Raw genomic sequence first — 24,473 nt, 5'->3', positions numbered from 1 at the left:
TTCCTTCCCAACAGGCTGTGCTGGAGACCGTGGGGGAGGAGAGGCCCCTGGCGACCCTGACGAGCGGGTCCTGTGGACCCAAGTGGCCCTCCATGCCCCCCAGTTGGCCCGGGGACCCCTGGGAGCAGAAGCAGGGCCCGCAGAAGCAGGAAGCGTTTGCCCAGGGTTAGGGGCCCAGCTGAGAGGTCTGGGGCCTGCAAACTTTTGAACTTGAGGAAGTCCCAGTCTGATGCGGTAATCCACCCCCCTCAAGAATGCTAAGGCCTCTCCCCCGGTGGGTTTTACTTTTTTCCCGGTGACCTTGCTTTCGCTAATGTATTACTTCTTGGTACGTTACCGTTACTAACTCAAAATCAATACCGACCTCCACATCTGTAAGGTTTTATCTGAAGGCAAAGCTCCGGGCTGTCCGTCAGGCTGAGTGACAGCCATCCCTTCCTCTGCCCCCACCCGCCGTGGCCCCCGCCCGCCCCCAGCCCCTTCCTCTCCCTCAGCTCTAAATCAGTCCCAGCCTCCACCAGACTAAATCAATAAGGGGCAGCCTCAGCCCCCTTCCGCCCGCTGGGGAGAGGCTGGCTCGCCGGTTTGGGGGTGGGGGCTGCGGGAGCCCCGCGCCAGCCCTCCTTCCACATCCTCCGCTCGCCACCCCCCCCACCCCCCCACCCCCCGGGATGCGGTGGCGCGCTCCGGTCCTTTAAAAGAAGGGGATGGGAAAAATGTAATTAATTCCCTCCGCTCCTGAGCTGGCCCCAGGGCCTGGGACCGAGGAGGCAGAGCGGTGGGATCTGCACCCTCTGTGATAACCGAGCGCGCTTCGGGAGCGAGGCTGCAATTAGAAAGGGATCGCCATCACTCGGGCTCCGTGGCAGGGTGCGGGGTGGGCGGAGGGGGCCGCGGAGGGACACACGGGGGGGGGGGCGGGATCAAGCCTGGAGAGGTCAAGGCAGTGGGACCCGGAGATGGGACCGGGGCTGGAAGGAGGCCAAGGACCACCTGGACCCGTGGGCGGGTCAGGGAGCCCCACCCTGGCACTGACAGAGGGGACCCCGAGCCCCCGGAGGGACAGCCGTTTCACACACACACACACACACACACACACACACACACACACCCCACTCGGCCATCCAGGGCTCCCAGGAGCTTCCCTGCAGCACCGGGGACCAGAATATCTGCACTAACATTCATGCTCAGCCCGGGGTGAGCTGTGACCCTGGGCAGTTTCTTTAGCCTTCTATGTCTCAGTTTTCTCATCTGTATAATGGGAACGGCAATAACTGTAGCTACCGATAGGGTCCCTTTAAGAATTAAACGGTCCATGCACGCTGAATGCTTAAGACAGTGCCAGGCACACGGTCTGTTCTCCGCGCGCACGCTAGCTGCCCCACCCCTTCCACCTGGATCAGAAGGGACTGAGCTTGAAAGCCACCCTTAAGGAAGGACTCAGGGAGCTCCTCCCTGTGTCTTTTTCACCCCCTCCTCCCCATGGGGCCTGGCACACAGTGGGCGCTTTCTGAGTGGAGAATCTCTGCTCCCCCCCCGCCCCCACCCCACAGAAGCTGGGGCCTGCACCCTGACAAGGGAGCCGGGTGTGAGTCAGCGGGCCAAGGCACACCTTCACGAGGACATCCCACCTGAGTCCAGGGAGGCGAGGCGGCCCCCAAAGCCTCTGTCTGGATCACCCAATAGCTTCCGGGACACTTGCCCCCACGCCCGCTTACAGGGAAGCCCACGTAAATACATACAAACCCGGGAGACTGCCACGTGTTCACAGGTGGGGAAACTGAGGCCCAAAGGGGACAGTGACTTCCACTCCAGGAGAGTGGCACCACAAACTGATGGGAGTATAGCCCATCCCTGGGCTTACGGCCGCTCCCGCCTACCCTCAGCCTTGGGTTTGGCTCCAAAAGGACCGGCTGGTGGGGCCCACTGAACCCTTTTATCTCCCACGACAGCCCTGGTCCCCCGTCTCACTAATTCATTCTCCCGACTCCCAGAAGAGGTGAGGGGGGCACGTTTTGGGGGGAGGGCTGCCGACTGCCCACTGTCAGGAGAGAAGGCAAGGGTATGGAACACAATGCTTGAACTTTGTGACATCTGTCTCTGGGGACTGAGGGACTACCGGGGGCAGCCCCGCTCATGACTTGCCCTGGTCCCTAAGGGTCTGGGGCCTGGAGTCCCTCACCGGGTCCAGATGGAGCTCCTGGGGGCATGCCCGGCTGAGGGTCAAGGCTGCTCCACTGGGGTCTGTCTGCTCAGCTCTGTGTCTCCGCCTTGGTCGCCCACTGGAATCAGCGGGGGAGTCTCGTGAAATGCTGGTCCCAGGATCTCACACCCCCGCAGGCTCCCAGGAGTCGGTCTGAGGCTCTGGGCATCAGGAGGGTTTAAAGCCCGCTCCCCCGGTGACTCTAACGTGCGGCCAAGTTGGCAAACCGCGGCGCCCAAGTCACTGCCGTTGTTCTACCCGCGCGTAATAACCGGCGCCAATCCGCACCCACGCGGATGGACACGTGGGCACGCACGCAAAACACGCCGACGCGCGTGCTGACTGCACGCGGCGTTATGCAGACAGGCCAACGCGAACACGCACAGAATGATACGCACGGAAAAGTGCACATACGCACGCGGCCAGGCCGCGCGCCGTCACACGCTTCGCGGATGCACACGCAGGCAGACACGCGTACACAGTCACGGACACCGCAGTCTCACAACCCCACGGTCGCCGGCTCCCGACGGATACGCAGACACACTTCACGCAAACACCCCCCCCCCCGCCCCCCGCCCCCCGCCCCCCGCCCGTCCCACTGCCTGTCCCCCAGCTGCACACTGGGATTACCGCAAGCGAGAAATCACCCACCCAGGCAGCCGAGCACCCCCCGCTCCCCCTCTCTCCTGCTCGCGTCTTGCTAAGAGGATCGGGGCCCCCTCCCCTCTCCCTGCCCCCTGTGGACAGCGGTAATGGGCTTCGGGTGCTGACTTTGAGGTTCCAAACAAGATTTCCTGCACGTCTCCCTGTCCCTGCCCCCCCCACCCCCTCCTTCGCCATCCATCTCTCTGCTCACGGGCCTCACCCTCCACATCTCAACCAGGAGAGCCGGTGCTCAGCCTGGCCGGCAAGGTCCCCTCCCTCCTCCGCCCCCCCCCCCCCCCCCAGCCCCCAGCCCCTCTCCGATCCTTTTCTAAGCCCGGCTGCTTGCCCAGCACAACCCCAGACGGTTTCCACAGCATTTCCCTTCAAGCCTCACACCTCTTCTACAAAGCAGTCACCCCACTTTCCAGATGAGGCACAGGCTTAGGGGCTCACCCAGAGTCACCTGGCGAATGAGTGGCAATCCTCTACCCCCGACTCCTAGTCCAATACGCTTGTCCTGCCCCTGACTGTGGTCTTCGTGTACCATATACGGCCCTGGGTCATTCTCAGGTTGATGTGTGCGGGCGTGCGTAATGTGTGGGTGCAGGTGGGAGGACCACACGTGGGAATACTGCATGTGTGTGCACGTTCGTGAGTCTGCATGCACGTGCCAGTGTGGCTTATGTGTGGGTCCGTGTCCCGTCTGCCCCTCTAGCTGACCTCCCCAAGGGCACACCCTGGGGCCGGGGGGCCATCTGGTCACTGACTGCTCTCTCTGACCGGAGGGGGATTCGCCATCCCCAGACTCCTTCGGATTTTCTCTCCCTTCCACGTCCAACACAGCAGACCTCAAAAGACTCAGGGGGGCAGGCTCTGTCCGGTTGGGGAGGAAGGCAGGCAGGATAATTTCTGCAGAGAACGGCTTCAGCCTAGATGGGGAAGAAGACTCGGGAAGGCTAAGCCGCAATGAGGCCTTGGGCTCGGGCCTCACCCAGAGGACGCTTTCAGCCTTTCTGTGGCCCTGCCTTCTGCCCTGGGCACAGCCTGACCCTGACCCTGGATTTGGCCAGGAGCTGCTGGGGGCAGGCTTGCTGTCCTATTCCCAGTGCCTGGCACATAGCAGGTGTCCAACAAATATTAGTTGAGTGAATGAATGAATGAATGAATGAATGAATGAATTTATCTGTTATCCCCAGCACAGGGCCTGGCATAGGGGAGGGTGAATGAAAAGAATAAACGGAGGGGTCTGTGGCATACTCACACCAGCCCCTCAACTCAACAGAGCCCCCTCCCCACCCCGGGGGTCCTTGGAGGCCTAGCTAAAGACGGCCCGGGGGAGTGGGGGAGCTGGACAGAATGACTCCCCACTGGTTGTCTAAGAAGTCAAAGATATTCTCTCTCTCTCACAAACACACACACACACACACACACACACACACACGCGCGCACACACCCATTTCCAATGTTTGCTCCGTGAGATGCCAGGCTCCAAAATCCAGAAACATCTAGAAATATCTGGAAGCACCGGAGGGGGGCTGGCCTTGGCGTCCCCTCCCTGGGTGGTTCCCGGGTTCGATGGTGTCCAGGCCAGGACAAGCCCCAGGACTCCCGGCCCCCGTGAGGGGCTGGAGCTAGCGGGGTGCGGTGGGATTCAGGGACCATCTCTGATGGCGCGATAATGGCAGAGGGGGATTAGAGCGAGCGATCTGAGCGGCGGCTGGGTTGGAGAAGGAAGGGGCCGATCGCCGGGAAAGATATGACTATTTAAAGATAATGATTGCATAAATTTAATTAGCACACTTTCACGCGGCAAATGGCCGTTTTGTAATTAATGTATCTGGCCTTACTAAGCATGAAAGATCCCATCTCCTCCCCCTCCCCTCCCGCTCCCCCTCCTCTGCGGCCCTAATGAAAGACAGAGAGCAAGTGACAGAAACAGTTTGTCAGTGGCTCCAGGTGTCAGGGGCCTAATTGGCTGAGCTGAGGGGAGGGAAGGGGTGGGAGGGCTGAGAGGGGGGCGGAGGGGGGCCTCCTGGACTTTGGGCCCAGGTTGGGAGAACAGGAGGGTGGGGAGGCCTAGGCTCTCAGCCTCCCTGGCGTGGGGGGTGCTCCCCCTCGGTAATTGCCGGAGACGAGGACGCAGAATGGCAGTGACAGGGAGTGAGTGGGGGCAGGGAGGCCTCGTTAGTACCTGGGCAGACAAGCTGGCTCATATCACAATGCGTTAAGGGCTCACAGCCATGATAGCTCAGGCCCGCTTCCCCTCTCTAAGCAGCCGAGTCCCTCAAGCAGGCAGAATGCGTGAAGGAATGACTGGGCCTCAGTTTCCTTTCCTAGAAAATGGCCCTCGGTTATGGAGAGTCTCAAAAGGAAAAGTGATCAAAGGTGTCATTATTAAGCACCTACTGTGCATGCCAAGGACCTACTATGGGCAGGCAGCACTGCCCTTCACGCCTTAGAACGGCGGTCCGAAGGGTGGGTGCTTTAGTCTCCCCGAGATCGGAACGCATTTTACCGTCATCCATGACGCCTGGCTGCGGCTGCGGCTGCGGCCAGATAGCATCAAAGTCGGGCAGCAGTGGTGACAGAGCCGTGTGTGGTGCTTTTGTTGACCTCTTCCGGTAAGGTCAAGGGTGGGCCAGCATCAAACCGTCTTAGATTCGAGGAAATATGGGTATTGGCTGTTCCACGTTACAGGTCGGGAAACTGAGGCTCGGGGAAGCTAAGTGATTTGCCCCAGTCTACACAGTAAGCGGGGGCTGGGATCTGAACTCAGAAGGTCTAATCCCAGAGACGATTCTCCCTCCAGCATTTACCTAAGGGACCCACTGCAGGGCCAGCTCAGCACCTTTCCTGCCCCCAGGGTGCCATGCCCTGCCATCCCGGGTAAGACGCTTGACTGACTCCAGAGAGGAAAGCCTCTTTGTTAGGTGGGGACAGCTGTCCCGCAAAGGACAGCGATGTCCTGTGAAGTCAGAGCGGCCTGGTTTTCCCGTAGGATAATCAGGTAGCAGAAGCGAGAGGGTGGGCAACAGCGATGCCCAACCTTTGCGCCCTGGCCGCCTTGGGGCGTGTGCACACCCGCCTCTCCGACAGTGCCCGTCCATCGTCTTCACCAGCTGCCCTCTGCCGGCCCCTGCCCCGGCCCCTGCCCGGTTTTCTCCGAGGGAGGCGGGGCAGGGAGGCCTGGAGCCAGCCTAGGCCCGGTGGAGCAGGGCCCAGCCAGCCCTCTCCTGGACCAAATTCAATTTCAAAGCTTAATGAGTTTGCACAGGAGCCGGGTGAGCTCGCTGACGCTACTCCTTGCCGGCTGGGTGGTTCCCGGCCGGGCCACCGAGCGCTCAGCGGCCCGAGCAGGGAGAGCCCTGGGCTCCATCGAGAGCGGCGGGGGCACCGAGCGAGTGAAAAATGTCAGAGCAAATTGCTCTTGACAGCGTTAATATCTGCACCTCATAGCAATAATTACATGTAAATAAATAGCAAAATCACACTCAGCTGGAGGCAGCTTGGGGAGGACGGACGCTGCTAAGGACCAGCTGGGGACCCAAATGCTTCGCTCCATCCTTTTCTTTCCTTCTTAGAGTCTCTGCTCCCCCCTCGCCCTCAACCAGATTCTTCTTGCTGCACAGGACAGGGACCTCGAGCTTCCGGCCGCTCATGGTAAACGTGGGAGGGAAGACGAAAACATTTGGGTACCCCCCCCCCCCCCGCTCTCATCCAGCTGTGGGGCAACAGCTGGAACGAGCATCCGCCCGCCTCTGTCTCCTCCCTCCCTGAGCGTAATATTCCACCTGCGGGTCTTAGAAACCCACATCTCGGCCCTGCCCTCCATCCTGGGCACCCTCCCGGCTGCCTCCTGGCCTTGACCTCCGTCCGCACGGCCACCCCCTGATCCAGGTGGCCGGGCCAGCATCCTCTCAGTCACCCAGGCTCCGGGCAGCCCGGTCATCTTCACCTCTCCCCCCCCGATTGGGTCCCAACACCCACAGTGCCGTGCAACATCACGTGCTGGGGCAGAGTCGCCGGCCGAACGTGGCGCAACTTCCCGGGGAGCCAACCTGACACAAGGCTCCTCGATTGTGTTACCGTGAGCGACAAATACGGCTGCACCGTGCCCAAGAATACAAAATGTGCGTGCGTGTTTGTGGGGAAAAGTTTGAGAGGCCCAGTGTGCAACCAGAGTCCCCTCTTGCTACATGTTCGGGGGGCCCATGGGTTTGCTTTTGTTTTCTGTCTGCAAGAGGGAGGACCATGTCCTGCCCACGTCTGGATTCACAGGACTTAGGCAAAAGGCCTCTGGGGGTGTTTGAGGGAGGAAGAGAGGAAAAGGCAGCGGAAGGTTAGAAGGAGAGAGGAGGAAGGAAGGGGAAGGTGTAGGGAAGGAGGAGGCGGGGAGAAGGCAGCTGCTGTCCAGGCAGGCGAGAGTCTTCAAATGGGCCCAGGTGTCCTGAAGTGGCTGGATTGAATCCAAGGCTCCGTTCATTCCCCTCTGCCCAGAGGGACCCAGGGGCCCTGTCTTCCGGGGACCCAGCCTCCCTCCCACTTCCTGTCTGCACGGTGCAGAGTTCCCACGAGTCGGGGCTCCGCTGCCCCAGGAGGAGTGTGGAGGGCCCTCTAGCTACTTCGCTGCCCGGCCTGCCTTGCCTGCACAGGGCAGGGAACGCAGACTCCATTCTTCGCGAAACAAATATCTTCTCCAGAGCAGCCCCCGCGTCCCACACCGTCTTATTTAGTTCACCGACTAATCCACTTATCGAGGATAAAGCGCCTGTGAATCCCCATTTGATAAAGGCAGTCACAAAATTAGCAAAAATGTGCCCACGGCTCCCGCGTACCAAACAAACAAGAGGCTGGGGACGGCTGCGGAGAGATGTTGTCTCTCTCTAGTCCCCGGGGCCCCCGAGAGATTCGGGAAGAGATACAGCAGCTCTCTCACTGGCGCTGAGGGCCGGGAAGGCGATGCCGGGGGTTATTCGGGGAAGGGGGTTGGGCAAGGTGGGGAAAGGAGCCGGAAAGGAGTCCCTGCCTCATCCCACACGGCACGCACCCCAACGCCAGCCCGGGTCCCTGGCTCCCGTCACGACCCAGCTCCACAGCCCTGTGCCTGTGACACCTCCACGCGTTCATCCACGACATTCAGCATCCTTCAGTGCTTGCTCCGTGCCAGGCAGCGTTCCAAGCAAACTCGTCTGCTGCTCATGACAACCCTGTGAACTAGCCACCGCTGTCATCCACGGGTTATAGGAACAGAGAGGTCGAGTCACTTGCTGAAGATCTCACAGCCGGTAGTCACTGCCCCCAACTGGAGGGTTATTATCGACAACTCTCCCGTTCAACCCTGGCCGATTCAAACTCCACCTGCGTCTCCAACCACGGTCCCCAGCCCTGACAGCAGTCCCCCAGCCCCCTGCTCTACCCCCCACTACTCGCGGCCCCTCCTCTGCCACCGCACAGAGCCTTCAGGTTGCCGAAGCCTGTACGCCCCCTCCACAATCTCACGACTGTCAAGTTCACACCTTCCGGTGCTCCTGTCAGAGCCAAAGTTATTCTCCTGTGCCCCACCTCCACCATTAGGGGCTGTGGTATCAGGGCTGGGGGGCGTCCTCCTTGCAGAGCCCAGAGGTCTCCCTATTTTACCCCAAAGGGCTCCGGGCACCTGGCCGACACCTTGTCCTGATCATGGCGGCAGGGCTATTAATGCCATCACACAGATGGGAAGACACAGACTGGAATAAAAACTCAGCCAGAGTCAACCGGCTCATCCGGAGGGTGGTTCTGAGGAAGAGGGAGGGACCAGGAGGGGATTCTGGAAGGCTCGGTCCCTGTGCTGCCCACACGGCCACCAGCTTGGCTTGGGAAGGAGGGGCTGGTCTCAGGCCTCGGGGGTGGGGACATTAATCACAGGGAGCACCTGTCAGGGTGGCATCTGGAACTAAAGGGAAACACTCGTCAGAAGGGCAGCACTTCTCACCCCGGGCTCCCGGGTCTCTGAGACTAACCACTGCCCCTCCAGGAGGCCATGGCTGGGAGCAGGGCATCTGGGGTTCAGGCCCGGGCAGCCCCCTTGGCTTGGGAAAAGGCCCTCCACGGACACCTGGACCGTAGGTGGGAGGAAGGAGCAGGGAGTAGCAGAGGGAAGGAACCAAGGGCAGGAGCCGGGGGAGGGGTGGGACTGGGATTCACGGCTGGCCGCAGAGCCCCTGCCCTCTCCAGCTTTGGGGCCGCCCTCCTGTCTCAGCCCCCTGTCCCCGCCTCATTTCTATAAGTTCACGTCCCTGAGTCCCCAGCACGCCTTGATCCCTGCTGGCCTCCTGTGTTTGCCCTTTGTCTTCCCCTTCCTGTCCCCGTCCCTGCCTGTGCACCCCTCTCTGTCTCACTGTCTCTCGTTCCTTCCTTCTCTCTCTTCCTGTTTCTATCCCTCCGAGTGCTTTGCCCCCCAGACTCTCCTTCTCTCCCCCTGTCTCTCTCCCTCTCTCCCCCTGCCCCTGCTGCTTCCTCTCCCTGACCTTCTCTCCGCCGGCATCTTAACACCCTGTTTCTCTCTACGGTCTGTCCGTCTGTCCGGGCACTTCCCCGCCTTTCTGCCCATCACTCCTGCATACCTCCAGCAGGAGGCGCCTCTGGAATCACTCTGGACCTTCTCGCACCAGAGCTGAGCCCGCCAGGCCGGGTGCCAGGCTCACGCCCTGGTCCAGCTGGGGGCCACCATAGCATGGGACCGCAGGACCGGGGTAACCCTCAGCCTACCTCCCCTGCTCCCCCTCTGGGCCTTCCCTCCAAGGCCCCTTCCGTTCTCCGCCCTCTGCCTTCAAGGGTGGTCCACCGAGTCACTGCAGGGAGCTTCGGGGGCATCTGAAAACTGGGAGGTCAGAAAGGACCCCTCACCCAGTGCTTCTCAGACTCTCCCGAACACGTGAATCCCCTGGGAACTTCAAGTGCAGACCAGACCCGGAGCCGCCAAGGTCCAGGCCAGCCTCTGTCTGATCTGGCAGCCCAGCACGGAGGAGAGTTGAATCTCTGCCAGCGGGCAGACCTGGGTTTTGGATTCCGACACTGTCCCTTGCCGCTGACCTTGAGCTTTGCCTCTGAGTCTGCAAAAGGGGCATGACGATCCTAGGCCCTCAGGACGTGGCGACGATCAGATCGTGAACAGGGCAAAAGTGCCTCATGGACCCCCACGTTCTAAACAAATCAAGGAGGTCACTGCCATTATTATGGACAGTATCGGTGCTCAAGGAACAACTCTGCTCCTTTTCCTTTACTCCTGTTCCTTCGGGGGCTGAAGCAGGGCAGGACCCCAGCTGGGACAGCTGCTTCCTCCTCACGGGGGCAACATGGAATCAGCTGCGGTTGAGGTCAGCACCCAGGGGGCTCGGGGAAGAACATGGGGAGCTGGGGGGTGGGGGGGGTGCATTCTCTGTGGTGGGGAAAGGAAGGCAGGCCCCGTGGGAGGCTCAGGAACTTCTACCCTGGGCATCACCTCCCAGGTTCAGGCTGGGTGTGCCCTTTGTGTAAGACACCTGACAGGGCCCCCACAGGACCTTAATCCTGCAGGGGGGGAGAGGGGAGGCAAGAGACCAGCAGGGTGCCAGGGACAGGGGCAGGGGTGGGGCTTCCTCATACATTCCATCCGGGGCCCCCTCTTCTGCTGGATGCTTGACAAGATTCCCAGGGGCTTTGCTGGCAAAGCGGGGACTGCCCACACCACTGCGGGCAGAGGCAGAGATGAAGGTAAAGGCCGCTGCCATACCCACTCGTGCCCTCGGCAAAGCCCTGCTAATCCCGGAGTCCTTCTCGGCGGTGGAAAGCATGCAGGGCCATTGTGGGTGTCTTTCTTAGCAAAAGGAGGCAATGGGTTAAATGAACTATTCCTAGGATGAACTATTTCTGGCTTGGACATTGCTGGAAAAGGGATCTCAGTTCAATTCAAACAGACCCTCCTCTGAGGCCTCCCCTGAGGTCACTTCCTAAAGAAAGCGGAGGTCAAGGTGCTCATGTGAGGCTGACAAGGTGAAAGCTTGCTAATCCAGCGCTTTGATAATCCCAGGTCGCCTCACACGGGCGTCTTCTTTAAAATATGGATTCTCCTGGTCCCGATGCAGACCTAGGGGACCGGCCAGTCAGGGTGGAGCCTGGGATTTAGATCTTTAATAGGCATTCCAGATCATTCTGATGCATAGGTTTGGGAGCCACAGTCTCTCCTGAAGCCTCCACACTGCAAAGAACCCACTCTCCAACAGTCCTGACAAAACCAGATTCTGCTTGCATGCCCCACCCCCCCCCCCCCCCCCCCCCGCCGAAACAAGATGCTTAGTGCTTTACAAGGCCACCCCTTCCCTGTACAGACGGCCTGGACGTGGACAGCCCTTCCCCTTCACGTCCTGAGCTGAATTCTGCCGCCTCCCCGTGACTGCCACACCCTGCCTCCAATGGGACCACCCTGGCGGTCTCTGTGCCCCCGACAGACAGCTCTGAGGTTTCTGGGGGGATTGCGAAGGTGTCCTTTTGACCTTACTTTATAATATCTGACCTCCCGAACCCCCAAATCGCAGTATTGCTTGCCAAGGGAGATGGTTACCACGTACAGTGGGACTTCCCAGTGGTCAGTCCAGCCCAGCCAGGCCAGCCCCAGGGAAGGTGTTTCCTTCCTCATAGGAGGATTCTGGGGGTCACGGGTACCCCCCTGCCCCCATCCCTCCCCTTGTCTGGGATATCGCCTCTTCTCTGGAGGCTTTTGGCTCCTGGTTTGCTTGCTTGTCTCTGACGGAACTAACTGGAAGGAAGGTCCTCGAAGGCAGGTGCACGGGGCTGGGCAGAGAATGAATGTTCACGGTGTCCAGCTGTGCCCACGGCAGTTTACTGGCTCCCTACTGTGTGCTAGGCTTTGCAGCGGAGTCATGGGCCACTAGGGCAACCTAGCCCTTGCTTTAGGGGGAGACAGCGGTATCCAGAAAGTTAGAATTCAGAGCCCCAACTGCTACCCTGGGAGGCAGTGTGCCCACCCAGACTGGACGGTTGGTCTGGGAAGGCTTCTCGGAGGAAGTGGCCTCTGAGCTGACACCAGGGAGATGAATGGGGCTTGGCTAAGTGAAGAGAGGGAGGACGCCAATGTTTCAGGCTCAGGGATGGGCATGTGCATTGGTGGAGGGGGAGGGGATGAAGGGGAGTGGGGGTGGAGCCCTGACACTGCCCCGGAAGTGAGTTCCCGCCGGCTTCCCAGCCTGGCCGGATGGCTCGCCCTGGTCCCATCCGCCCCGCCACCAGGCCACCACCTTGCGTGCACCGGCTGGGCTGGCAGGGCGGGCAGGGCGGGCAGCGTGTTCCGGGGGCCGCCGGGCTCGCGCTGCTCCCCGATCCCGGGCCCGGGCAGCAGGAATTAAGCAGGCCGCCGAGCCCGAGCGCGTCCTTATCTCGGGGAGACAGTTGTTGGGAATCACTTTGACTGAGTGGTTTTGTCTCCCCGCATTTTCCACTGTCAGGCGGCCTCGGGCCATGGATCAAAGGCGCGCGGAGGAGCGCAGGGAGGGGCGGGAGTGGGGATCCGGTCCCCTCCCCCCCACGCCACCCCCGCCCCCGCCCCGACCCAGCTCTCCCACCCCCCACCCAGAACCGCGCCCAGCCCCCGCCCTGAGAGTGGGCAGATTGCGAGGGGGGGGGGACGGAGGGGGGCGGGGGGCTGGAGAAATCGGTAAATGAGAGAAGGAGTGGAGAAGAATGAGAGATTAGGGGAAAGAGAGTGGGGAGGAGGGCTGGGTTTGTGGAGAGAAGGAGGGAGGAGAGAAGGAGGGAGGGCGGAAAGGGGTCTGAGAGCAGATTGGGTGCAAATGGGGTGAGGGACAAGGGGCGGGGAGAACTGGGGCACTTGGAGGGGAGGGCGTGGGTTAAGGAGAGAAGCGGGAAGCAGAGGAGGGTGCGGGGAAGAAATCACAGCTGGGACCCAGAGAAAGTTCTGGGCTGAGGGACAGGACATGGAGGCAAGGCAGGCCGGAGGAGAAGGAAGGTGGGGGGCATGCCTGGCTGGGCTGGGGGGTGCCAGAGAGTCTGTCCTCCCTCTGAAGAAAGTGCTGGCCTTCATCACTCTGGAGGAAACAGGTGCCGGGTGGAAGTGACTGGCCAAGGCCACACGGGAGCGGGGGAGGCCCTCAGGCCTGACCTTCCAGAACAACGGCCCTGGAGACACGGGGAGGAAGGTCCTCTGCCTGTTTCCTCCCCATCAGCTGTTATCCTGCAGCGGCACTCCCTGGGGTGGCTCAGAACACCTGTCCCCACTCCCAAAGGTGTTGCAGAAACGTTCACAGCTGGGGAGAGGGCCAGGAGAGAGGAGGGGCTGGAGAGAGGACAGCCCCGGGGCTGAGGCGGGGGCAGGGCAGACACCTAGACCAGGAGGCGGGAAGGAGCAGGGGAACTCAGGGACCCTGGGGAAAATTAATTCTGCAACAGGAGGTCTGGGGCCTGGCCCTGCCCCCAACTCACGTGTGGCCTTGGAGCCCCTGTCTGCAAACAGCTCCCCTGAAGTGTGCCGGAGGCCAACATGCCTCGCGTATCTCAACACGCTTGTTCCTCAGCTTACTCTAGGAGACGGAACCTATTGCTAGCCCCACTTTACGGAGGGGTAAACTGAGGCAGAGAAGAACCTCTCTGGAATCGCACAGGCAGGACGTGACAGTACTGGTGATTGGAACCAGGCGCAGGGACCCCGGAGCCCACATCTTGGTACCCCTTGCTCTGTTGCCCCTGAGGGCACTGGGAGTAGCCGAGATCAGAGTCACGTGTGGGGCCCCCCACATCCTACCAGCAAGTGGGCCACAGACCATTCTCGCGACAGATGCTGGGTGAGAGCATGGGCTCTGGGAGCAGGCAGGCTGCTCAAGTCCAGGGCCGGCCACTTGTTAGCGATTTATCTCAGGCCAATTATGTACACTGCTCGGTTCCTCTGTCCCCCCATTTGCGAGACAGAAATAATTGAGGTCCTCCCCTTCCAAAGGGGATCGTGTGAAGATTAAATGAGATCATCCATGTGATGGGCTTAGCACAGCATCTGGCCTGTGATAAGTGCTCAAAAAAAGAGAACGTTATTCTTAGGTAATATCTGCCTAGTAATACAAGTACTTTTAACACACTGATACGATGTGATAAACGCACAGGGAAAGCACAACTAACCCACCAGGAGGGGGTGAGCGAAGGCTTCCCGGAAGGCGGCCAAGTCCTAAGGAGTAAGCAGGAGTGGTTTTGAGATGGGGACAGGGTGGCGGAGAAGGAGTCCCAGCAGAGAGAGTAGCAGGCACAACACCTTGGAGGCAGGGAAGAGCGTGACTCTTTGGGGTCCCTCAAAGTCACCCTCCCTCTCCTACCCGGGGTGCCACCGGCCTCCCAGGTCCTGTGGCTGGCCATCCCGGCGGCCTCCCTCCCGCGGGGGACCCCAGGGACCAGCCTGTGCCGCTCCGAGTCTGCCCGCCGTATTAATTGCTAATCTCCCTCATTTTCTTCCCCTCTATCTGCCGGGACGGTCTCATTCCAAGCCCCCGTACTAATCAGAAAGAAGGACAAATCCGCTATTTGCATTCTTTCCCACCAAACCAGGCAGCTCTGGAAGGCTAAACCCCTGGCCTGCTGGGAAGCCCAGAAGGCCCAGGCTGGGGCCCACGAGCCTGAGGAGGGGGGTGGGGGGGGCAGGCTGGAGAGGAGGGCCAGTCCCTGCCCACAGATCTAGAGGCTGTGACTCATGTGCTTGTACAAAGAACCCACAGAAATCTCAGACTCTGAGCAGGAAGGTGCCTTACGAACAGACTGATTCATCTCTTTCATTGCACAGATAGGGAAACTGAGGCCCAGGGGGAGGCATCTACCAAGGTCACACAGAGGGTGAGAAGCGGAGCGGAGAGGGAGCTCAGATGTCCTGCCTTTCCAGTCGGTGACCAGGCATGGCCTGGGCTAAGCCAGACCTCCAGTCCCAAAAAGGAAATGGCCAGAGAAAGGACATCACTCATTCAATTTCTAATCAGGGCAAGGAGAAGCAGAGACCGGAAGACTGTCACTTATTAAGCGCTTGCTATATGCCCAGCCTGGTACTACGTGTTTCACATGAACAAAGTCTCATTATTTGTCATAATTCTGCACGACGAGTAGTATCGGTCCCGTCTTCCAGCTGAGGAAACTGAGGCTCAGAGAGCTCATGTGACTGGCCTGTGACCACACAGCAAGTAAGTAGAGAACCCAGTATCCGAACTCCCGTCCGTATGATCATTCCACTTGTCCCTGATGTATCTGCATTAGACACCGTTTTAGTATTCGCTTGATGATTTGCTGCTGTCCTGTGTGCACCAACCTCCTAGCCCTTCCCTGATTGTCCCCTGAGCAAACCCCACCTCCCCGCTGAGACTCCTCCAGGGAGCCTTCCGTGACCATCCCCTTCCTTCCCCAGACCCCTCTGCCCTTCCTATCCTCGCCGGCCGGAAATCCCACTAAATTGTCCACGACACTTTTGGTGGGGAGGCGGCCCCTGAAATATGGGAGGTTAGAGAGGGACAGCCAAGTACATTTCTTTTTCGAGTCTCCCTAGACGCTGTGTGAATAACAGAAGTTAGGTAAATGGAGGGCATTGTAGGTAATGACATTCAAATACAGACTGAACGATCGGCTGCCTCCAACACCTGTTGGGAACAGAGCGTCGCTGCAAACGCAGGGGGCTCACCACCCGTGGCTGATGGCCTACTGCGTGCCAGACGCCGGGTTCCGTGTGGTACCAACACGAGTCATCAGGCCCTGGGTACTGCCTGTGGTCCCACTGAGGAGCGCGGGGGTGCATGGAGCATCCGGGCCCCCCTCCCCACCTTACTCTGCCCCATGGGAAGCTCCCGCCCACACCTCTTCAAGGTGTGCCGTCCAGATTCCTGCACACGATTTGGTGGTGGGCAAAAAAAGTCCCAGAGCGGCCCACGTCTCTTGTCCAGACTCAGGGATGTGGACTTAAGATGCTATCTTCCCAGAATCCTACCTAGTCCTCTAAGAAAGGAGAACGGGTCAGCGTCACCCTCCTACTTCTCTCTCTCGAAGATAAAAAAAAGAGCCTAAAGTCACCCAGAAGCAATAAACCGCACCCCCCCCCCACCCTAGTTCCTGTACACAGGCATGACCTGCCTCTCTCAACAGCAATCTGGAAAGTTCCTGATGCCAGTCTTGCCTTCCCACATGCCCGGCCCAGCCCTGGCCCCTCCACCCAGGAAAAGGGGGTGAGAAAGGCAGAGAAATAAACAAGGGTCTGTGTTCACAGGAGGCGGGGCTCTGTCCAGGCCTCTCCCTGTGGGCTGGAGCTGAGCCCTTGACTGACGGGAGCAGGTGGTTTTGTTTGGCCCTTCCAGGGGGGAAATAGCTCAGCTTTTCCCACTGAGGTAGGTTCACTGTGGACAAAGGCAAAGCTGGATGTGAGGCGGGATCTTGGCAGCGTGCGTCCCTCCAGGGGATGGCGGGGCTCGCAGATGCCCGGGGCCCCGTGGCCGATTCTCTGAGCCTGGTAGCTCGTCCCTGCCCCAGGGCTGGGCTGGCCAGGAGTCAGGGGGAGAGGGCACTTGGGGCGTGGGGTTGCCTGATGAACTGAGAAGACAGTACCCGCGGCCCCCCGCCTGGTACGCCTGACGGAGGCGGGCAGACGTGGCTTGTGGCAGAGGGTCTCTGGGAGCTGGGCTGTCCTGGGTATGGAGGAAGCCAGCCGGGGAGGCCAGATGCTGCCACATGGCCTTTGGCTTCGGGGCCGAGAAAATCTGGCCACAGACTGTGGCCCTTCCCACCAGCTGACCCCTGACCCCCCCCATCATCGTTGGTCACGGTGAGAAATGGGTACGTGGGTGGGTGGGGTGACTCAGCTCTTCCCTAACCCTGGGGAAAACCACTCAGGATCAGAGCCGTGTCCTTCCAACCTGAGCCGGTCACTTGTTCTGTCCTTGCTCATCCTTTTCCAAGGCCCGAGCGGAGCGGGGAGAGCATCCTGTGTGTTCAGCAGAAAAGGGTGCTTCCCGCACCCGGCATTCTTTCCCCCCCAGGACTGGGCTCAGGGGAACACACACACCATGTGGTCCTGGACTGGAGCCCAACTCGGGCATTTTCCAACCAATGGAAGGGAGGGTAGGCGAGAGGGGAGGGAGGGGAAGGGGGTAAGGCAGAGCAGGAGGCCAGGGCGTGGATGCAGGGCAGAGGGAGGCAGAGAAGTAAAGAATGGATTAGAATTTATTAAGCACCTATTATGTGCCAGGCACTTTCCTCGAATTCTCGCTTTATCCTCACAGCGCCCCCGGAGAGGCAGAGATTATCACTTCCCGTTTTCAGATGAGAAAAAATGAAGCCCAGAGAGGTTAAGCAAGCTGCCCCAGGGCCACACAGCAGCTCAGTAAATGGCAGAACCAGAACTCCAGCCCCGAGCTGTTTCTCTAGCCCCTGAGCTTCCTCCTACTCGGGGGTGGGGTGGGGTGCGGGGGCTTGTGGCAGAGACCCCTGGGAGAGCGAAAGCCTGGAGGAGATCCTGAGAAGGCAAAGGGAAGGAAGCCGGAGGCAGAAGAGGCGCCCAGAAAGGAGAAGAAGGAAGGGCTGGGCGGGGCACAGAGGAGCGCGCTCACTCGGCTGGGGGCTGGGGTTAAAGCCCCCGTGTTCCTACAACCCACTAAGCCGGAGAAATGAATTCTGATCCCTCCAAAACCCAACCTTGGAAAATGTGCGAGAGAAGGGTCTCCTTTCAGGGGAGCAAGAAATCCTCCGCACTCCTCCCGATGCCCCGGTAATGCCAGGATGTCCCCAATCTGCTTTGAGGAATGGAGAGATTAAGAATAATAAAAAAATTGCAATAAAATACGTGTGAAGGAGGGGGTAATTGTGGACAAACGCAGCATTCAAATTCATTTTTCAGCTCTTTTACACACCATTTCAATCTTATTTTCTGCTTGTTAATGAGATCTTGTTGCCTGGGCTAGGCAAAACCTTCCAATATCAGGACGTAATTGCACATAATTTTCTCTCCTACCAGTGATTTGCATCAGTTTTTAAAAAATTCTGGGCTATTTAACACCCCGCCATCCCCCTCCCCGTCTTCCTGCCTACAAATCTCCCACTCCCTCCTCCTTCCTCGTCCCTGGTCCAGCAAGACTCATTTTAAATGCTTATTATAAACGCAGTGTCGCCAATAAAGAGAAAAAAAAAAACACAAGGAGGAAGTGAGAGGAGAAAGCAGCACACGGAGTTTCCAGGGCTCGTCGCACGAGGGGCACAGCGGACTGATCCTGCTGAGGGGCACCGCGAGGCACGGCTCGTGGGTCAGGCAGATCGGTGTCAGTGTCCCATCTCGGCCGCTCAGCTGCTCTGTGGCCTTCAGCAAGTCACTTAACCTCTCTGAGCGTGTTTCCCCAAGTAGAGCGTTTCTGCGACGCTTGAATGACTTCACAGAGCCCACACGCTTCCGTGGGATCTGGCCCTCGGCAGGTATTCAGCGGATGGAGTGCCTTTCCTTGCTGGGTTGGGTCCCCTGAGGCCCTCAAGTGATGCCAGGAGCGAAGTCTGCTGTGGCAAATCACTCAGGAGACCCCTTTTCATCAAGAAATTAAATAAAAGCCTTGAGATTTATTCCTGCCGATTTTAGGAGGAAGGGGACGCTTCGCATTGGATGATTTGGACCCTGAGCCTGACTATGCCCCGTGGCTGCAAACTTCAGCTTCACCAGATGGACCACAGGACGGACCTTGGGGGTGGGGCTGGGGTGGGGGCGGGGGGCAGCCAGAGACCACAGAATAGCACAGAGGGCTCTGGAGGCAGACCGTTCCAATCCCAGCTCTGCCACTTTCCAGAACCTATCGCAGAGCCTGGCACATGGCAGGCACACGGATGGATGGAGAGGTAGTTGACCCTGGACAAGTCAGTTTCCTCATCTGTGAAACGAAGGTCACAAGATAATGGCCAGGGTTCGGTGAGTGAAAGCAGCCGAAGCATTTGGCCCCGTCCGTGCCGGCCCTCCGGAAGCATCCACCCCACCTTGGCCGTCACAGGTGATTCTTAACGGGCCAAAGAGGGAAAGGAAAAGAGAACATCAAGGAGCCCAAAAGGACAAAAAGGCTTGTTTTACTGTGACTGCGGCCGTGTGATGAACCGCACACTCAGAGAATATTTTTCATTAGCTCAGTTGGGGGAAATCGTAAATATGTAAATCCCTTTTACAGGTTCCTTCCTGTTAAGCTCCAGCGAGGAGCAAAGGACACAATGAATGTGGGACATTACGAAGGAGCAAAACGAGCCACGGTGGCAAAAAAGAAACACCCCCTTCCTGTGAAGCTGTGGCAGGAGCCCTCCGCTGGGGGTCTGGGGCTCTGGGGGCTGGCCCTGCTGCTAAGCTAACTACGGTTTGGGGCAATTTTCTCCCCTGTCTGGGCTTTCCAGAAGTTTCCACTTCCAGCTCTGCTAGAATCTGCACTGAAAAAGTTTGGGGGAGAAGGAAGCTCAGGCCCAGGGCGCCCCACCCCCACCCCAGGGACACGCCCACAAGGGCCCTAAAGAAGCTGCCAGCACCAGATGCCCTGCCCGGAGCCTTTGGCCAGACGGGACTGTGTTCCTGATTCTTGGCTCAGGACTTCAGACTGCTCAGTGGCCATGAGCGACTTTCTGAGCCTGTCTCCCCTCACACCGGGAGCTCCCGGGGACAGCGCTGGCTTCTGCCATCACACCAGGGCATCTAAGGACGGGGGTTTTCCTCTTCTGTCTGACTGTGGGCTCCTCAGGATGGGCGAAGTTCTTCCTCGGCCAGACCAGGAGCCTCTCAAGGCAGTGGCTGCGTCTCCCCCATCAGACTGGGGAATTCTTAAGGGCAAGCATCCTATAAGGGCAGGCATCCTAAGGGACCTACATATAGGTGTCCCCTTTATCTCCCTGCCCACTACCCCTGCCTCCCAGCGTGCCCTGTGTGCGACTCCTAGCCACGGCGGGCATCAGATTACTCACTGTAATTCATAACCACGAAAGGTTCCTCTTGTCCTAAGCTGTCCTGAGTTGTTTTCTAAGAGCTGTGTCCAAGGACCTCAGCCTGGGCTAAAGGGGCGAGAGCGGGCTGGGAGGGAGGGTCTGCAACAAGTCCCCAACAAGCCATCAGGGACGAGATCGCACGGGCAGTACACTGACCCTTGAAGAGCACAGGTTTGAACGGCGTGGGTCCAGTTATACATGGAGGTTTTCAATAAATATAGCACAGCACTGCAAATGTATTTTCTCTTCCATAGGCTTTTCTTCATAACGTTTCCTTTCCTCTAGCTTGCTTTATTGTAAGGACACAGCGTCAAAGAAACAGAACGTATAAAATAAGCAGTTAATGGACTGCGTATGTTCTCAGTAAGGCTTTGGATCAACAGGAAGTAGGCTGTTAGTAACATTTTAGGGGGAGTCAAAAGTTATATGTGAGTTTTCAATCGTGGGGTGGGGGGGGCTCAGCACCCCTAATCCTCACATGGTCGAAGGGTCAAACTGTATTTGTTCTCCTGGTACCTCTTCACGGGGACCCCGTGCACAAAGCTGGGGGTATCTTACCGAGTGCTGAGCCCCCGATCTTGCAAAGCTGAGCTTTGCACATGGCTGAGGCGCTGGGCTCATAATTGTCTAAACCTCTCAGGAGGCCTCTGCCCGTGTGACTCAACTCTGCCCACTGGCCCCTAACCTGAGGTCCTGGCCTCAGTTTTCTCATCCATGACATGGGCTAAATGAGCTTTCCCCTCTGCGGAGCTAAAGGGGACAGGATTTTTTTTTTTTACTGCCAGCCAATCTCCAAAAAAATAAAAGAGAGAGAGAGAGAGAGAGAGAGAGAGAGAGAGAGAGGGCATCTCTGAGGCAGAGGGCAGTGTTAGTTATGTTCTCAGGCTCTAGAGATGAGGGCTGAAGCCTGGCTTTGCTACCAAGTATTTACCATATAAAAAACTCTCAGGACAGAGTCTGAGTCACAGGGGCTGGCAAGTTAAGCTGCCCTTGTCAACAGCGTATCAGATACACCGCATGGCCTGCCGTTCTATTATGTATTGTCTGTCTGTCCTGTTACACTGTCACCTCCGCACGGTGACATCCTTGACGCTCACTGATTCATCCGCAGTGCCTAGAACGGTGCCTGGCACGTAGTAGGCCCTCTGTAAGTATCTGTTAGCCTGAGAGCCAGCTGCATAGATGGATTTCCCAGGGGATTTCGGCTAGGCAGTCTCTCCGTGGAGTCTCTGAGCCTTGACAAGCCCCCCTTCCCGGGATGGCTCGGAGACAAGGACCCGGCTCAGGCCCCGGGAGGGGGCACTTCTCCAGCCAGCAGCAAACTGACCAGTGCAAGGAGCAGGTGCTCCGCAGAGCCCCAACTTCACCCCCACCCCCACAACACAATAATCGCCTTGGGCTTTTGTGAGAACAAAGGCCAAGGCTACTGGGGGGGGCGTGGTAAGGACCTGCAGTCTCGGGTGAGGGGTGACGTCCCCAGCCCAGACAGACCCCATCCCATCCCTCTCACCCAGGGGAGCTCCGGAGAACCTCCCTGCCGGTGGGGAGGCAGGGCCTGGGAAGCGGGTCTGTCCTGGTGGGGCGTGTACCCCCCCCACCCCTCCCAAGACCACGGAGGTGTGTGGTTGGCCTGCCCAGAGGGCGGAGGGAGCTTACGGGGAGTCACAAATACCAGCAGCTTTGGTACAGACCCAGACACCCGCCCTGGCTGTCCCCTTCCGCAGGACGTGTTCGAAGCTTAACCCCGGCAGCTCACACGGACAGAAGCGCACCCAGACTGCCCTCCCACCCACCCTGCGCACGGCCCCCTCTCCCCTGCCAGCAGCTGTTCACCTCCTGGTCCCCTCTGCCCCTGTCAGACCCTCCATCTGTCTTCACACCTTTGGTGGGAACCTCTGGGCAAGTCTCTGGAGTCAGCCCAATCCATCACATCCTGACAGCCTCTCCGCCTGAGGAGTGGAGGAAAGCCTCCCGAGGGTCTCTGGGAGGAGAGGTGAGCGTCCAGCTCGGGCAGGGAGAAGGGTGGGCTACTGGCTGCTTACAGTAATGGCTGGGTTTTTTTTCTCATCTTCGCTCCCTCCCCGAGGCTGGTCTCTGGGCCCAAACGGTGCATGAAACATCCTTGCTCTGTATCCCTCTCATCGCTGAATCGTGCTCCAGAAGCCAAGCGCCCCCTATTTGCTTGTCTCTCGTCTGCCCTGTGACAAAACTGCCACTTTGGGGAGAAACTTCAGCCCCGTGGGCCGCAAGGAGCAGTGGTCAGCCCCGGACTCCGGGCCCTGGCCCGGCCAACGCCTCCCGGGCCCTGTTGAGATGAATCGAGAAGACTGGCCTGCATAATCTCAACATCCCTCTTCAGATTTCCAAGCCAGGCTCCTCCAGACTGTTTCATACCGCGAGGCCAGGCCTGGACCACATCCTCAGACCTCGGGTCTCTGCAGCCACGGCCGCCCAGCCAGCTCTGGGATCCTGTCTGCCTCTTGACTCTGGAAGGTCAGCTCAGCCGCTTCGTCCTCCGCACTAATGGCATGGAAGTCATGGCCTTGAGCGCCAAAGAGGCCCACGAGCTTCCACCGGGAAAGCATTCTGGTCTGCGGGCTGCATCGCCCCGGCCCCTAATGTGGGCCCCAAGAGGGCCTCGGGCATCACTGTTAGGAGCTCTGCATTCAGCGGCTCGCTCAACTCTGCCCCGGACTGGGGAAGACTTGGTGCACGTCAGCTCATCCCATCCTCAACAACCCTACCAGACAGAGGCTTAGTACCATCCCCATTTCACGGATGGGGAAAATCGAGGCACAGAGAGGGGAAGGGATCTTACCCATAAGTAAATGAGGAGACTAAAATGCACTTAGCTCTCCACCACACTCACTTAATGAAGGCACACGGCGACGGACCCAAAACCATGCAGAAAATTAAAACCTCGGGAAGGTTTTAGACCAGGGGTTGGCAATTTTTTTTTTTTCCCTATAAGGGCCACGTAGCAAATATTTTTCACTTTGTGGGCCACGTGATCTGTTTTGAAACTTCTCAGCTCTGGCGTTACAGCCCCAAAGCAGCCAGACATCTGTAAAGAAGCGGGCGTGGCTATGTTCCAATAAAGCTTTATTGACAACAGCAGGAAGCTAGATGGATGTGGCCTGGGGGCTGTAGTGGACCTTCCCTTTGGCCCCCTTTTTTCTTCAAGTAACAGGGTTCTCATACTGATTGTATCGTCCTGGCAATTGTGGGGGGCGGGGGGTTGACACGAGGACTAACGTTTATTCGGCCCCTATGTTGCGCCAGCCTCTGCGCTAAGGTTTCGGCCAGTTAGCAAGCTGAGCACAAACACCCTTCTTAGGAGGTTAGCAGCACCCGGTTTAATCACTTTTTAGTTCAACGCGGGCTAAAGCGGGGCTCAGAGATGCTAACTTCCCCGACGCCCTGAGCCGCGGAGCTGGGGTGTAACCCTCTTCCTGCCTTCACCCTCCCTACCGAACCAGAGCCGTTCAGGAAAGCTTGCGTCACACTCAGAAGGTGGGAGGCAGGGCAAAACCAGCCTTGGATTTCCGCCTTTCCTCCGTGGATATTTGAGAACCCGCTGTGGCTACAGAAGGGAGCCCATCAGCTCCTCAAAGCCACCAGGACTGCCAGCATCCCCGCGTCCTGCTCCCCAAACCACCAGCCAGCACCATCAGCCTCAGCGATGCCTTGTGCACTGGATGGCAGGGTGGCCCCAACGACTTCCAACAGCCCCGGCAACGAGTGACGCAGCCAGCAACCGATCACACACGAGGGAACGAGCTCCAAGACCCAATGGGAGCAGAGCCCCCAGTCTAGAACCCCAGCCGCGTTTCTCTCTACCAACAGGAGGCGGTCCTGCCTCTCATTCGGTGGTCACGCCTGGGGAAAGGCAAGAGATGGGTGGAGCACAGGATGGAATCCAGGAAGGACTCCTGGTTCGAGAACCAAGCCCCAAAACCACAGTCAGCATCCCACAGGAAACGGTACAAGGCTTCTGCCAACACGCTGCCTGAAAATGCCTGACTTCCGTGAACCGAACAGCCATGAGGTGGGCGGGGGGCCGGACTCACAAGCTCTGGGGGGCCAGGAACAGCTTTTTGTTTCTGGTGGCCAGGAGCAGGGAAACCCATTCTCCGTACCTGCCCGCAGGGTCACCCGGGCCTGCGGCTCGGAGATAAAGCCCAGGCAAAGGATCCCAGGGTCCTGACCAGCAAGGGTGGCGGGGGCATCCCGGCTTCCCACTTTAACTCTCTCTCTCTCTCTCTCTCTCTCTCTCTCTCTCTCTCTCTCTCGGTGCCCCGGAGCCCGCGGCTTCCCAGGGACCAGACTGGTGAGGCCACCTACCTGGGGAGACAGGCCGTTGCTGACGGGGTTCATGTGGTTGGAGGACGCCGCCGGGTTCATGAAGCTGTCTGAGTAGCTGGAGAAGCTGTGGCGGGCTCCGTAGGCAGAACCGGTGTCGGCGGCCGCGGCGGCCAGCCCCCCCTGGTGCATGGTGGACGGCGGGAGGGGCTGGGGCCGGTGCACGGTGCTGCCCCCGTCTGCAGAGAGACCCAGGAGAGGGCCTGAGCCAGTGGCCCCGGCCCAGATGGCGGGCATCCCAGGGCAGGGAAAGAACCGTCCGCGTGGAAGGCGA

General features: G+C 59.0%; 1 protein-coding gene across 4 annotated transcripts in view; it reads right to left on the bottom strand.

Moving 5' to 3' along the window:
* Positions 1-24,473, bottom strand: part of PAX7 (paired box 7) — a 100,676-nt gene that overhangs the window by 17,026 nt on the left and 59,177 nt on the right. For 3 of the 4 annotated variants that reach the window (XM_042996647.1, XM_042996648.1, XM_042996649.1), the window contains one exon: positions 24,182-24,378. In XM_042996647.1, the coding sequence (XP_042852581.1) occupies positions 24,182-24,378 (197 nt within the window). Of the gene's footprint in view, positions 1-4,702; positions 4,718-14,628; positions 14,645-24,165; positions 24,379-24,473 lie in introns of all 4 variants that reach the window. The other variant, XM_042996646.1, reaches the window with a different exon arrangement.

The sequence above is a fragment of the Panthera tigris genome, chromosome C1, assembly GCF_018350195.1.
Source record: "Panthera tigris isolate Pti1 chromosome C1, P.tigris_Pti1_mat1.1, whole genome shotgun sequence".
NCBI classification, from domain to species: domain Eukaryota; kingdom Metazoa; phylum Chordata; class Mammalia; order Carnivora; family Felidae; genus Panthera; species Panthera tigris.
Note: the sequence above shows the minus strand (reverse complement) of the source record. Positions and strands in the feature narration are given on the sequence as shown.